Source organism: Centroberyx affinis, unplaced genomic scaffold (genome assembly GCF_046629955.1).
Source record: "Centroberyx affinis isolate AG114_WGS23_722 - 3 ecotype Tasmania unplaced genomic scaffold, CSIRO-AGI_Caff_v1 ptg001993l_1, whole genome shotgun sequence".
In the NCBI taxonomy this organism is placed as follows: Eukaryota; Metazoa; Chordata; class Actinopteri; order Beryciformes; family Berycidae; genus Centroberyx; species Centroberyx affinis.
In genome coordinates, this window is record NW_027280337.1 from 2,444 (window position 1) to 18,225 (window position 15,782).

The following is a 15,782-nucleotide window of genomic DNA, read 5'->3' on the forward strand; positions in this document are numbered from 1 at the left end:
TATTTGCAAAAATATTTCATAGCAATAGAAATAGCACCCGGTGACAACAGCAATGTTCCACAGTTTGTGATGAGTTGCCACTCTGACGTGCCCTTCGACCCCCCGGCTATAATCAAATCCTGTCTGCGTACGAAGAGTGACAGCAGCTGGAGGAGATGATTGACAGCTGGCAGATGGAGGGAAACCACAGTAACAACATGTGACGTGTCAAAGTACTCGTGTTTGTCCAACATGGTCAACAGATAACGGCTCCTGAAGATTACATGCTTGTATTACAGATCGATTGTTCTTTTGTGGTCCTCAGTTCAGGTGCTGGATTGCAACAGTTTAATCTTTAATCAAGAGGATCGATACACTGGATTGTGCTCTCATAATAATACTGTCATACTATATTGATCCTCAAAGGGAAATTCTAGGTCCTCTAGTCGAAGGACAGTCTTTCTAACTTTTAGGCCACCCTGCCGTCCAAAACGACTTCAATCTTTTTCTTTGAGTGTATCGTCTGTGCCGGACTCAAATATCCATCTCCAGAGACAGATCCATAAATTATTAGCTATTTTTCATTCAGTTTAACATAGTTCTGTCAGGCAGGAAGATTAAAAAGAGTGCGAGGTTAGTTGTCAAAGCTGCCTGCTAGTAATCCCAGTGATCTATTCATCCAGACTTGACATGACAGTCTCCCTCTCTGTGCCGCCGGTGTACTGCGTTAGCCGACTATACTGCCATCCCTCAGTATCGATCTGAAAGTCCTGTGCCGCCAGATTGCTTTCAGCAGCCATCAGCTCCTGTCATAAAGGAAAAGCTGCACAGATTTCACCTCCTTCTGGTGTTCGGAGGAGAGAGAGATGGCTGATGGAAACAAGGCTGGGGTGTTTTCCTTCTCAGATGATTGAGAGTAAATGATCTGGATTGATAGAGAACGTCATGTTGATTTCCATAGCTGACAGGATGAAAAAGAATTCTCTATCTCTCTCTCGTTCTTACTGTGCGTCTCTGTCACTCTGTCTCTCTCTCTCCCTCTCTCTCTCTCTCTCTCTCTCTCTCTCTCTCCTCTGCTCAAGTATAGGGCTGAGACTAAGGCCTCAGTGTTAACAGTTAACTGTTATTGGGAGTTAGGTGCCCTCTCTTTGTCTCTCTCCTATTACCTGTCTCTTTCTCTTGCTCTCTGCGTCTTCCTCTATCTCTTCCTCAGTCTCTCTCTCCATCACACACATACACACACACACATACACTTACCTGAAAGGGCACCAGCAGGACTAATTATGGGCCAACAATAACTCCCCCCCTGCTCCACTCTGCTCCCGGCTGCGTAACAAATTCATTGGCACATCGCTGCCACTATTGTAAATCAATTTGACAGACTCAGAGGTGAGCTGTTGAATACATTCATGCGGCATGTGTTCCGGGGGCTTCTGCTGCGACTTGTACTCACACCGGAGTAAACAGGCTATCCAGTTGTTAGATGTCCACATCCATCTCTATAGTGGACTGTTTGATGTTCAGAAAGGGACCACAGGTAGGGGACGGTAAAAGCAGAAGGGCTGGATGTATTGGAGGGTAGGGGATGCGGATAGGTGGTTTGGGCTGGGGACCAGTGAGGAGGAGATGGTGTAGGGAGAATGGCTGGAGATATTAAACAGAAGGAAATGGGTACTGCGGGTATTGGCTGGATATAAGAGGTGGAGCAGCTGGGTGGAAGCTGGAGGTTGGGATCTGAGGTAGTTTGCTGAGGGTAAATGTCTGGACTGGGGTTACATGCTGGATGCGGTTGGGGCTAGAAGCCGCAGATGTAGTTTGTTGCTAGGTTAAGATGTTAAGATGCAGTCTCAGGCCTAGGGCTAGGCTGGCAACGATAATAATAACTTTATTTTTACAGCACCATTCATACACAGAATGCAACTCAAAGTGCTTTATATAAAATAAATGGATTGAAAAAAGCAAGACAGAATTTGTCTAGTAAAATGACATTAAATAAAGTCCATAGTGTTAGTATTGGTCATATTAGCAGTAGTAGGAGCAGTGGTAATTATCGTACCAGTATCTGCAGTGTCCGTTGCAGTTACAGTTGTAGTTGTAGTTGTAATAGTTGCTGTTGTAGTCTTTTTAAAAGTTGTGGTCACAGTAGTGGTAATAGTACTTTATCAGTCTTGCAGTAGGAAAAGTATTTATCACTGCAACAGCACAAGTGATATAGACCAAACCAGTATCAGGACACTATTCAGCATACGGTAGACAACAACTGGTGGCTGTGCTACTAGGAGCCGCACTAAGAAGATGGGTGAGGTACAAATCCATTGTGTTCGTTCCAAAGCCTCTTCACACTGGGAACAAACCATCACTTGACCCTCTTTGTATAGACATTCTGGACAGTGTTAAACCTATTGCTGAAAAAACTCCAGTGTTGCATCAGTGTTTTTTTGCAGCCTGGGTAAAATGGTGGTGCATGGTGCTGGAGTAAAGTGGTAGGCTGAGAATGGTGCATACTGTTTGGCTATCTTTACATGCACATCCATTGGCACAGGGCAGACCTCATGAGAAGCATCAATTCAATATATGAAACTAATTTCTGCCCGAAATGCCACTTGGGTGCGCGTGACTTGTGGCCGCAGACTTGGGAGTTAAAGTGGAGCTGATGTAGGAGTGGAGGTAGTGTGTGGGGCCGGGGTTCTGGACAGCCAGGGAGCAGTGTGGAGGCGGTGTACCGTACAATACTGTACTGGAATGTGTTTGTGGAGATTATTAAAGAGCCATATATTTCTGCTGCAGCCCCACAGGGCCTGCTCTTACCGGCATATCTCCACGCTGGCAGATGGGTAATGAAACAGGCCTCACTGGAGATTCATCACTGTGGAGAGGCAGGGCGATTTTTTCCCTCTCTCTCCCTCCCACTCTCTTCTCTCTTCTTTCTCTTTCTCAGACGCTTTCTTGTTTCCATCTCTCTCCCTCTCAGTTTTTGTCTGTTGCATGTGCTTCCTCTTGGTCAAACACAGCGCACAACTCACTGACTCACTCACTCTCTGTCCTTCTATCCAACTTTCTGCCTCTCTCACGCTCTCTTTGACTCTCTGCTGTCAGCCTCTGGAGTATCTGAAAACAGGAGCAGTCCACTTACCTTTTAGCATTTTCTTATTTATTCAGACAGTTTGAAAGCAGAGAGGGAGCGAGAGTAGGGGAATCGCAGGAGAGAAAGTTCCGGTGGGATTCAATCCTATAGGTCAGGAGTGGTGCATACGGCTCTAGAGGTGTTGAAGTTAACCACTTGACTATTAGGGGACACGAGTTAATAGCTTGTTGATATTACAGGAGGGACCAGAGGGGTTTGGAATGGGAATAAGGTTGGGATGGGATGGGATGCAGGGACTTCATAAAGCAGAGAGGGAAGAAAACATTTTTCGCCAACACACAGGATTCGCCTCGGGCCGTGTCTCCACTCCTCCATCAGTTCCAGCAGTCAAATGCCCAGGTTTGAGGATAAGCAAGTTTGACCAAAAGTGACATTTTCGGTGAAAAAGAAAAAAAAAACATGTCATGTGTGAAATTAAAGCACTGATGAGGTACCAAAAGCGTGTTATGAATGCAGGTGTAGAACTTTTGTAGAAGCCCCGCTAGAATATGATCAGGAAATGAGGTGAAGGGATTTCGCTGGCGGAGGGAGAAGTGTAACATTGCAGTGGGATGGGATGTTAGGAGACTGGAAGAGGAGAGCGGATAATGGGAGACACAGAAATAATTGTCTTTGGCAGATTTGTATTGAACTCTTTGCCAATGAAGCGCAATGAATTCAATAGAATTAGAGAAAAAAGTTGGTAGGGAAAGAAAGAGGTGATGGAGGAGGAAGAAGTGTAGATAGAAGGGTAGAAAGAAGAAGAAGAGAGAGAGAGGGAGAAAGAGAGACTGTTGCACTACAGGGATCAATTACTAGGAACTGTGAGTTATGGTATTTGCTGCACCAAGTGCCATGTGGCTTTATTGCACTGGGACACTGTTTGGAGGAAGAGGGAGATTATTAACCACACAGAAAGCGAGAGTGAGAGAGAAATGGAGAGAAAGTAAGTGAAAGAAGGAGAATCAGAAAAGCGGCGAGAGAGAGAGAGAGAGAGAGAGAGAGAAAGAGGTGGAGAAAGAGAGGGAAGAAAGGGAGAGGCAGAGAAAGATGAGTAAACCTTGGGGCTCTCTCTCTTCTCCCCTCGCAGCCCTCCACTCTCTCCTTTTCTGCTTGTCTTGCACTTTCAGGCGTGGAGCCCATTAAAGCGGACGGCAGTGTAACTCACCACTGATAATCAAGAGAGGGAGAGAGAGAGAGAGCAGATACACAGAGAAGAGACCCCAGGCCTCGTTTATTATGTTAGATTTTTCTATTGAATCTGACCGTGCAGTAATTTCTCAAAGTGGGAAGGAGGCGCAAGGAAAGTAATTTACACATGAATAATAAAGATGTGTGTAGACAAGGACAGGACAAATTTAGTTTACAATTTATAAAAGTTGTAAAGGGAAATAAAATATGAACACTGCATTTTTAAATCAAGGTCTGTGACAATCAGTAGACCTAAAACCATGCATACAATCAATATAGTAAGGTCTGAGACAGTAAACTGACTCATCTGCACTATGGATTTAACATCAAAACATGAATATGAGGTAAATGTGAGTTGAATATGAGTTGGCCATCATTTTGAACCATATTTAAAGAATAAAAGCTATGAAAAAAAGACCAACTTGAGCTCAGTGACCTAATATTGACCCTATTATATAAGTTAAATGGCTCAGTTTCATTCCAAAATGAGATATCATCCATTTGACAAAAATGGCATGTACTGTTCCAAAAGTATTACTGGTATGAAAGTAAAGCACATTTTGGGTTGTTATTATTACAGTTATGAGTAATACAATTGCTTACAGAATTGTTTTGTTTTTGAAGATGCAGTAGAAACATCTGTGTTCTCTCTTTTTGAAATATTGACTGATACATTTCAGGCAGTTATGTTTTTTTTTTTTTTTTTTTTTTTTTTGTTCCCCAACTGGTTATTTATATATAATATTTTGGAATGAAACCCCTCAAATTATAACCAAGTAACTGTTGTTTGAATGGTGCACACTGTAAATCCTCCCCCATGAAGAACAGGTCCATAACTACCTCTTTGCACACTGTACACTCACTATATCTCCCTTATGGCTGCAACTGTACTTAGTACCATGCTGCTTGAAAGCACGTAGTAATTGAACGCTGAATGTATATTTTTAGTCACATGCACAGTCTGTTTTCAAGCACCCTGCCCTTGCACTGTATCTGAGTTCTTGTTGTCCCTGTGCCATGTGTGTCAGTATGTTAGCTGTTAATATGTCCCTGCAGCCATGCCACCGAGACAAATTCCTGCACATAGTACTTTGCAAACAAAGGGATTCTGGTTATGAATCATAGTCAGTCACCCACTGACATAGCAGGCAGCTACTGACCCTTTCCACTGCTATAGTGGTATGACTAGTGGAAACAAACTGGCTTGTCAAGTGCTCCCAGTTCCCCCTCATTGAACTTCAATTGACTGGATGGAGTAATGCGTGTTGTGGCAGTGGTTAAAGAGGACAATGAAAAACACTGCATGGACAATAGCATGATGGCATTATAGTAAGAATGTCTATAACAAGGACAGTTGCTTATTGTAATAATGTGCAATGCTCATGTCAAGGATGATAGCATGGGAGAATGATCTATATCAGCGACATCAATGGTCATAGAGCCTGATCCAGACTGCGTAAAATTCTGCAGGTCTCACATGGACTGAGATCCGCTGATTGGTGCTGCTCCTATTCAGAGTTGGAAGAGTTAATGGATACACTGGAGGACTGCCAAATCATTTCAGATTTTGTATTTATATTTTATTATGTTCTTACCTAATTAATGTCCCCAGGGTATGTTGCCAATTCAAGCTTTGTGTTCCATTATCCTAACCAAAACTGAATTAAAGGTGCATGGTTTTTAAAGGCAAGGGCCAAGGCATCGGCAAAAAGTCATTAAAGAGAGAAAAGTCCATGGCCTGAGTTTGCTGAAGTTTTTAATAAACCCATGCACAAGCAATGGCACGACCAACTGCTCAGTGCACACACATCGAATAGTCCATGTCTGAATAGGAGCAGCTCAAATGTGCAGATCTAAATCCACTTCGGACTTACACAGTCTGAAGCAGTCCCCTAGTGTTTGAATGCTAAATTTAAAGTATATTAGCATAGTGATATGTAGAGCCTATGATGTATTTACCCCACATAGGTGTGCAGGAGATCATCCTCTCTTGGTTTTGAATATGTAATCATTCCTCCACTCTACCCCCTTCACCACAATAATTGGAGACATGGACAGACAGACTGAGCCAAAGGGATGAATCAGTCAGCATGACAGACTATAGAAATGGCGTCAATAGTCTGGGCCATTTCAGTCTCATTAGATCATAGGGCCGGTGTGGAGTTTGGAAGAGTCTGACAGTTTAAGAGTAATATTTCAATTTGTTAGAGCATTTAAACTGTTCAGCATTACTCCTCCATAGAGGTTGAAAATGAGTCAACCTCCAACATTAGCTGCCCTGTGGATATGCTGTCGCCTGCCACATTCAGGCTTTTTCCCAGCTCTCAATATCGATAATGGCAAGAAAGTGAAATTACTTCCTGAAAAAGTAGGACCCTGGACACAGAATGAATAATACAGCCAGCATCTCCTTTGCCATGTTTGTACATTTGTCACGAGTATAGCTTTTAGACACGGTTTTCGAAAAATAAAAAAAGAAACTAAGTTACAGGCAGCAACTACAGGTTCCCAGAGCAGCCAATTTTGATAATTAAGCATTCACAAAGATCTATAACAATGTGAAATGTTGTACCAAAGACTATGGGAGGTTGGGACAGAGGCATTGAAAGACTACTGAAGGCCATTTAAATGACTCAACTTTGTTCTGAAGAGCAGGACAGATGGCAGAGGGAATAGAGACAGAGAGAGAGGAAGAGAACAAGAAAGATGGGAGTCACTAAACTCCTTTAGTGAGTTTTAGAGATGGATGATGATGATGATGGAGAGAGAGGAAGGGAGGTAATGATTGGAATACATCCAGCACCGCATGGATAGAAAGATGAGAGAGGAGGGAGAATGGGAAGTCGAGGGGAGACAGAGGAGGAAAGGGAGAGAGTGGAGAAACAAGACAAGGAAGAAGAAAGAGTGAGCATGACGAGAGAAGACGGGAGAAGAGTTGAGGAGAGAGTTGAGGGGATACACAAAGTGGGGTGAGGGGAGGAGGTAGAGGAGGCTAAGGTCAAGATTCGACCCTGTGGCGTCCCATGGTAATTGGAATTAGGTGGGGGTGGTGGGGCTGGAGGAAACAGGCGACATGATAATCAATTTGAGGCTGAATCGGAAACATGAGCATGGGGGGGCCTCGTTCCCCCTACCAGGCCTCCAGATGGCCCCGGCCCCAACCCTGTGTGGGCCCTGTCAGAGCGCGCAGCGTGTGTGTGTGTGAGTGTGTGTGTGTGTGTTTGAGAGACAGTGCCATCTGCCAGGAGTGCACTGGGAGTTCAGCAGATGCGTTTGCTGACACAGGGGGCGCTGTAGGGTATATATGTGTGTGTGTGTGTGTGTGTGTGTGTGTGTGTGTGTTGGGGGGGTGCGGGGACAACACCACACTGTTGTCTATCACTGTCGGAGGAGAGAAATGGTTAAGGGGTTGGACAGCATTGCACATGACACCGAAATACGCAAACAGACATTTGCACATAAACATCTTCACACACAATCTTTCAAAACCTTCAAAACTTCATATGCCTTTTATCATCCCCTCAGTGAATGGCATGATACGCACACACACATACATACACACACACACCACATACACACACACAAATTCAACATGCATGCACACACACCCCACAACCCCCAATTTGTGATAATAGTCATGTGCCCTCAGGGTTGAGGCTAGAGGATTGGCTCACTGGTTGTTTGTCTGTCTACATGGGGACAAAACTACACAAACAGACTGGATGGAGGTCAACCCAGAATTGAAAAGCATCAAATGTGATCTTAGAAATGTGCATAGGAAAATCCTCATCACTGTTGTTATGTACAAACTTTTGATATGAAGGCTTCATTTCCAAAACGCTACATATTGAAAAAAAAAAAAAGAAAAGAAGAAAACATTCCCTGAAATTCATCATTCATCATGTCTACAGTTCAGTCTGGAAAGGTGTTATCATTTTGCCTACTCAGGACTTAAGTTCCCTACTATCCTCTGGAAAGTACCATAATTTGTTTTTTTATTTTGTGCTATCAATCATTTAGTAAGACTAGGTGTCACATTAGTTCAAATGGTGGATATGTCAAACTCTTCATATGCACAGATCTTGAGTACAGATTACTCCAGAGTACAGCAGAATGAAACGTCTTGATGAAGGATCACAGGCTTACCCAGGGAAACTTGTTTGTAAATCAATTTTGCGCGCTCTTTGAAAAATGATCATAGTAAAAAAGATCAAGTTGACGATGAATGAATGTGTGACTACCTGGATCGATGGATGGATGAATGGCAAGACACACACACGTGAGAGGTTGGCAAGGACAGCAGTTTGTTGTTTGGGATGAGCCTCCCACACTCTCTAACCCAGGAGTCCTACGCCTGCCAACATGATAGATGACTGTGCTATTGATCAGGTCCTTTTTAAATGAAGCAAAGGATAGGAAAGGATACCCCACCCCATCCCCAACACACACACACACACATATACATGCATGCACACACAAAAAACACAAACCACACTCAGCTGCCCAGGGGATGACTGTAGGGTTAGCAGATGAGAGTCAGTCAGTTGATCCAAGGCAGATGGAAAAACTTAAGAAGTTCATGTGTCTGATCCACAGAGAAGAGAGAAAGAGAGTGAGAAGGAGGAAGGAAGGGAAGGCAGACGGAAGGGTTGAAAGGCGGGAGAGATGCAGTTGCAGCGGGGGAGAAGAGATTGAAAGGGTTTTGAAACGATGGAGAAATGCGAAGAGGAGTGGAGGGGAGAGCAGGGTGGGCTGCTCAGCTGCCAGGATAGGGGAAAAAGTGTGTGGCAAAGATGTCTTTAAACAGCATTTTAAAAAAATAAAATAATCTTTTAGGACTAAAACATTTTTTCTGCTGTCATTTTAAAACGAAATCCTATCTTCAATTTTGTTGGTTTTCATTTTCTCATTTTCATTTGAAAGCTGGCAAGTTTCATGACGAAAAGCCCTAAGAAAACCATTTAAAACTTGTATGTGTACGTGTATAATTTGATATTGTACATGCATTCATAAGTGTGATTTTTTTGGGGGGAGATACAAGGTTTTCATCCAACTGCAACATAACAGCATTGTTATGTAAGATTAAAGTCTGAGCCTGCATGCTGAGAGAGGGAGAGACCGGGGGCAGAAGGGGCTTGAGGAGGAAGGGAAAGAGGAGCAAATGAAGGAAAAGAGGGCAGAGGGAAGGAGGAGAGGTGACAGTGAGTTGAAACAGAGTGAGGAACAAAAAGGAGGTAATTGAGTGAATTGGCTTTGAGTAAGCAGGCAGTGGCATTCCTGAGAGGCCTTCCTGGAGGTCAGTTGTTTTTTTTTTTTATTCCAGCGTAAATCATAAGCATCTCCTCCTCTCTAGTAGAACAAACACTATCCTCTCTGTCTCCAATTAATACTTCCCCGGACCATCAACTCATAACCTCCTCCAGTCTCTCTCTACCTCTTTATCTCCCTCCCACTCTCTCTCTCTCTCTCTCTCTCTCATTGTCTTGTCTTCTCTCTCTCCCTCACCTCAAAGTGTTGAATCTTATTAACATCATTCGGCAGCGCAAAACAGCACTCCATCAGTCGGTTTGGTTCGCTCGCTCGCTCGCTCCGTTCGTGCCGCACGCCTCTGCTCCCTCCCCTCCCCTTCTGTCCGTTTGTCACGCCGGCCTCTCCCCAGTTTAATTGGTGCTCGTTAAAGAAAAAAAATGCTGTTTTTGCTCCATTTTCACAAAAAAGCAGGGGAAAAAGTCTCTCAAAATGTTAATTAATGGGGGATCTAGGAGAACACTGGCAATTAGTGCAGGCTGACAGATGAGCAAGGCACTGCACTGGAGACTTTGATGACTACAAGGGCTGTACACACAGCACACACACATGTGCGCGCGCACACACATACACACAAACAGACACAGACGTGCATGTATACACACATAGGCACACGCCTGGTTGGCCAGCAGGGCCATGTATACAAGGGCCACTGTTTGATTTAGGCCAAGCAGGAAGCAAATGGGGTCTTCTGTTCTTACTTAGCATAAACACACACACACACACTCACACACACATGCACAGACACATGCACAGACACAGAATAGACGTAAAAACAAATACACCTTCATATCCACAAATACACAAACATCAGGACTGCAGTTTACGTGTTGCTGTGGTTATCAGCTGTGAGACAGTACCAGTTGTGAGACAACATCATTATGCTGCTATCTCTCTCTGTGTTTCCATACACTGTTATGGAAATGCTGCAGCCTAGGGAGTCGAATTGCTTTTGTTTTGTGATGATGCATTCTGTAGGTTTACACACGGTGTAGCTACTACTGTACTGTGCATTACACACAATTTTCTTTCTCTTAACTTTCTCCCTGCCTCTTTCTGTTGTTTATTCTTGATGACACATTGAATATACAGACATTACCATCATCATCTTGACGACATCCGCTAAATTATTACCCTTTCTTCTCTCCTCTCTTCCACTCCCCTCCCCTCCCCTCCCTTCTTCTGCTGCTTCCACTGCACTCATTTCCTCTCCTATAGGTGAGCCAGCAGTGACCAGGGAGAATAACTGTCTGAATGCTGCCAAGGCCTGCAACCTGAACGACACGTGCAAGAAGTACCGCTCGGCCTACATCAGCCCCTGCACCAGCCGCGTCTCCACCGCTGAAGTCTGCAACAAGAGGAAGTGCCACAAGGCCCTGCGGCAGTTCTTCGACAAGGCAAGGCACCTGTGACACAGCGTTATCAAAAAAAGGCTAACAAAGGGGGTGGGGGTTGTCAAAATTGCAATAAATAATGATGTACACTCCCTTTCAAGGTTTGTTTTTCCAGCACAGAGCTTGAAACACAAAAGGTGTTTTTCACTACTGTCATTGCCATATTGTAAAAATGTTGTGAAATGTTGTAATTACCACACAGCGCACCCAACCCTTCGGAATAACTTAATTGGGATCATTTCAAATAAGCAACAATGTCAATGATTAGCAAATTACAGAGAACGCATGAGATTGCTAGTGTTATTTTGATGTATGATATTTTTTTTTGTTTTTCACAGCTGAAAATTCAGCCGCTTGCAGTTATGGCCCCATTACAGTTTAAATCCCTATATAGTATACTGTGTCTTCTAACATAAACTTCAGAAAGTATTGATGTTATTCCTCTATTATTGCAATGTTGAATAGGCACAGTGACCTTTTCAAAATATTGATCTTTATCTTAAAGGTCCCATATCGTGTAAAACTGGATTTCCCTTGCCTCTTTGATTATAAAGGAGTTGGATGTGCTATCTAAACTAAATTGTGAAAGTATCAAAACGCATGGTAGCCATCTAAATCCACACAATCCATATTAGAAAACCAAGCCTCTAAACGAGCCGTTTGGACTTCCGTAACTTTGTGGCATCACAAAGGTTCACTCATTATCATTTTTGTAAGAAGTAATAGACAAACAAAGTGTTTTTTTCAAAGCGGTTGAGCAGTTGTCATTGTTTATTACTGGCGAGTTTTCCCTACCAGTCGCTGCCGGGCTGTGGTGTCTCACATTTCACTCTTGAAACAGTTAGCCAATCAGAACAGAGGGGTCGTTAATATTAATGAGCTTTAAAGGAACAGCAACAGAAACAGCCTGTTCTTGGTAAGGCTCAGAGAGATGCTGGAAAATGAACGTGTAAAAATGAATTGAGTGTTTTTGGTACATGACACCACACAAACAGCTTTTAATGGACCTCAAGACATAAAATATAACACTGGAAAGTGTAGAATATGGGACCTTTAAATGTTAAAGTAACACTCTGCAACTTTTTCAAATGAATAAATGTTTTGCTACTCTATCACTGTTTTATCTAGTACAACAGTGATTGAACCCATACCCAGTTGATGAAAACAGTTGATAAGAAATCTAAGGAAAACGATGCCATGTTGCCAAAATAAAATAAAATAATTAAAACAGGATCTCACAAATTACCACCTTAAGTCCAAAGTTAATGTGTTGATTGTTGTTCCACTCAGGTCCCTCCTAAGCACAGCTATGGCATGCTGTTCTGCTCATGCCCGCCCAGCGACCAATCAGCTTGCTCCGAACGCAGGCGTCAGACCATCGTCCCTGTCTGCTCCTACGAAGAAAAACAGAAACCCAACTGTCTGGAAGTGCAGGGTTCCTGCAAGACCAACTACATCTGCAGGTAAGAAACAATACATCTTCTACATTTCTGGGTAAGAAAGATTAGCCCACCTACATATTTCAAGAAAAAAAAAGCCTAGACAAATATCTACATTGTACACTGAAACAAAGAACTACAGTGTATATCTGAAAGCACATACTGCCCGCTCTGACACACACACACAAACACACACTCTGTCTCTTTCTTTCTGTCTTGAGAGTTACTAGTCACAAAAGTTACAGATGTACCAAGAAAAGCAGAAATAAACTGGCTGAGGTGAGCTGAGGTGAAGTACACCAACTATCTCTCTCTCTCTCTCTCTCTCTCTCTCTCTCTTTCTCTCTCTCTCTCTCTCTCTCTCTCCCCCTCTCTCTCTCACACTCACACACACACTGCACACTGAAGCTGCACGGCTAGAGTTGGAAAAGAGTAATTCAATGATGGACATATGACATCACCTCTATTGTACTGTGTGCATGAGTGTGTGTGGGCCTGTATGTGTGTGTGTGTGTGTGTGTGTGTGTGTGTGTGTGTGTGTGTGTGTGTGTGTGCAAGTGCGTGTGTATCTGATTGTATATACAATCTCTAGAGCCAGTAGTCGTGTGGCTCTGTGGGATTAAATGGAAGCATTTAAGGCATCATAAATGAGCTCCATTTGGACTGTGGCCTCAGGTCTCCCTCTGTATCTCTCTCTCTATCGCTCCCTCTGTGTCTCTCTCTGTCTCTCTCTCTCCCTCTCTGTCTCCCTCTCTCTTTGCCCCCTCATTCCTCTTTCAACATACTTAACAGCAAGAGGCGTTGCGACATCAAATTAATTGTACAAGTCTCTGTCTTCCCTTCTAGCTGCGTCTTGTTCTTTCATTGCTCTCTCTATCCGTCAAACATATGCCCAGGCCTGAACAACAGGTCTCACTGCAGCATAGCCTCCTCCCAGCCCATTTGTCAGTTAGCAGAGATAGATTAGAGCCATGCGTTTCTACAAGCTCCCTCACCATATGTCAGGTGTATTATACTGGCTGGCATTGACACAACTCTCACTACGCACTGCTCTCCTCTGCTCTGCTCCGCACACCAGATTGGTGCGATTAGATAGATCACACCATGGGTGTGTGTGTATGTGTGTGAGTGTATGTATGTGTGTGTGTGTGTGTGTGTGTGTGTGTGTGTGTGTGTGTGCATGGACATGTGCGTTCATGCCTACATAAGTTTTAGTACATGCTTGGGACCAATTCCTGGTACCAGGTTGTGGCTACCTTGTTCAGATTAACACAGAAATGAGCTCTCCATCATTCCCCTCTTTTTCAAACATCAACGTAAGACCAAACTCATTCATTAGTGTGCGCACATGTCTATGTGTGTGTGTGTGTGTGTATGTGTGTGTGTGTGTGTGTGTGTGTGTGTTTGTGTGTTAAGAGACAGTACGAGGTACGAGGTCATTGAGGTATAAGAGTTTAGAGTTCAGAAGTCACACGAAGTGGTTCTGGTTTGTGTCAAGGAGCCAGTATATTGCATTCAATCTCACTTGAAAAGGTGAATTCCTTGGGAATCCAGACTCCATTTCAATTTCACATGCCAATGCACCCGGGGTAAAAGTGTAAACAAATGTATATGAAACCAGTAAGTAAAATAAAATAGAGTTGGTCGAGAATGGTCTTTGGCCTTGCCCAGGATGCAAAACAGCAGCAGCATACATAAGAGGGTCATCTTACCGTTCTGAAGGCAGCAATTTAGAAGGCTAATTGCATTTGGGATAAATGACTTCCAGCAGCATCTGAAGGATAAATATTGTTGACTCATTTGCGCTGCCCATTTCGCTACACCTCCCAGTCACGTTGGCCATCTGAATTTCTCATGCAAAATCTATTGGAGCTATAATCATGTTTGCCTCTAGATATTTTTATATCCTTGTGTGTGTGTGTGTGTGTGTGTGTGTGTTACAGGTCACGTCTGGCTGACTTCTTTGCCAACTGCCAGCCGGAGCCTCGCTCGCTGTCAGGCTGTCTGAAGGAGAACTATGCAGACTGCCTCCTCGCATACTCGGGTCTTATTGGTGAGTACGCCCACACACACAGACACAACCACACACACCTGTTTCCCATTGGTCAATCTCATCTTCTTTGTTCTCCAAGTGTCTTTACTTTTTAGTTTTACTTTATTGCCACAACAGCTAGACAGTTGCTTGGAATTTGCTGCAATGCGCTCATAAAAACATAACTTTTTGCTCCAAGTGTCTTTTGGTTGTTGTTAATTGGCTTTAATGACATTGGTGGGCAGTTCATGATTTGTGTTTGTTAATTAAGTTTCTGGATGTCTTACTTATTTTACTACTTACTTTCTGTCTGTATTGGGATGTTAAAAGGACATCCTAAATTTAGCTGGTTCTGTTACTTCGCCATACACTCATTTGATTGTATGCTAAACGTTTCCTCTTCAGCTTCCCTAAAAATTGCTTGTTAGCAATGTTAGCATTCTAGCTTGTCACTAGCAGTGCTCCTTGTTTTCAATGAGAAATGCAGCTAATGCCAAAAAGACTTTAGATAAATGGTTGTTTGAAGTTCTTGTGAAGATATCAATCAACTAAAATACAAAAATGGCAAAATACCACTGGTCCATTTGCATTACTGTAGCAAAGGTGCTACTGGTCATACTTATGCATTATATTTACCATTTCACCTTTAAAGAAAGCTGACATATTTTATTTTATCTAAAAAATATCTCCAAAACTCAAAATTGGATTTGGTTTGAGAGTTTCTGTTTTTTTTTTCCTTTGACTGACTGATGTCATTGGAGGAGGCTCTTTGCAGTGTTTCACTTAAAGCTCAGTGAAAAATGTAGATATATAAATTGTATGGCCCAAAGTCTCAGTGAGGGATACTGCAGGGAAAACATGTTTTTCCCCACTTAATAACTTGATTAATAGGCCTACACTTAATAGAAATGCAAGAGCTTTGTAGGAATTCATATCAAAACAAAGCACTACGTGTACTAAGAACTAAGTTCTCACTGCTCCCAGGACATGCCAGAAGGGCAGTTAAATCAAACTCAGTCAAGTGACCAACCAAGTGAGAGAGAGAGAGAGAGAGAGAGAGAGAGCACTGTCAGCAGGAAGGGACAAGACAGCTGAAGACATACAGAAAAAGAGAGAAACTGTGTAGAAGGCAGTCTTCTCCTTCATCATCTTTTTCTGCTCCTCTCTCTGTTCTGAATTTTGTTGCGCTGGGGGACCCTTCCTCATTCTATCTATCACTTTCCTCCTGCAAGCAGAGCTGTGGAAGGCGATCCATGCAGCAGCACACACACACGCGCTCATATGTTTACACACATGCACTCATGTCTGTGCGCGCA

The 15,782-nt window shown here is 43.2% G+C and overlaps 1 protein-coding gene across 1 annotated transcript in view; it reads left to right on the forward strand.

Moving 5' to 3' along the window:
• Positions 1-1,395: 1,395 nt before the first annotated feature.
• LOC139653868 (GDNF family receptor alpha-1-like) overlaps positions 1,396-15,782 on the forward strand; it is a 31,839-nt gene continuing 17,452 nt past the window's right edge. Inside the window, exons 1-4 of the mRNA XM_071530871.1 lie at positions 1,396-1,516; positions 10,820-10,998; positions 12,286-12,458; positions 14,378-14,487. Of these exons, the coding sequence (XP_071386972.1) occupies positions 1,396-1,516; positions 10,820-10,998; positions 12,286-12,458; positions 14,378-14,487 (583 nt within the window). The remainder of the gene's footprint in view (positions 1,517-10,819; positions 10,999-12,285; positions 12,459-14,377; positions 14,488-15,782) is intronic.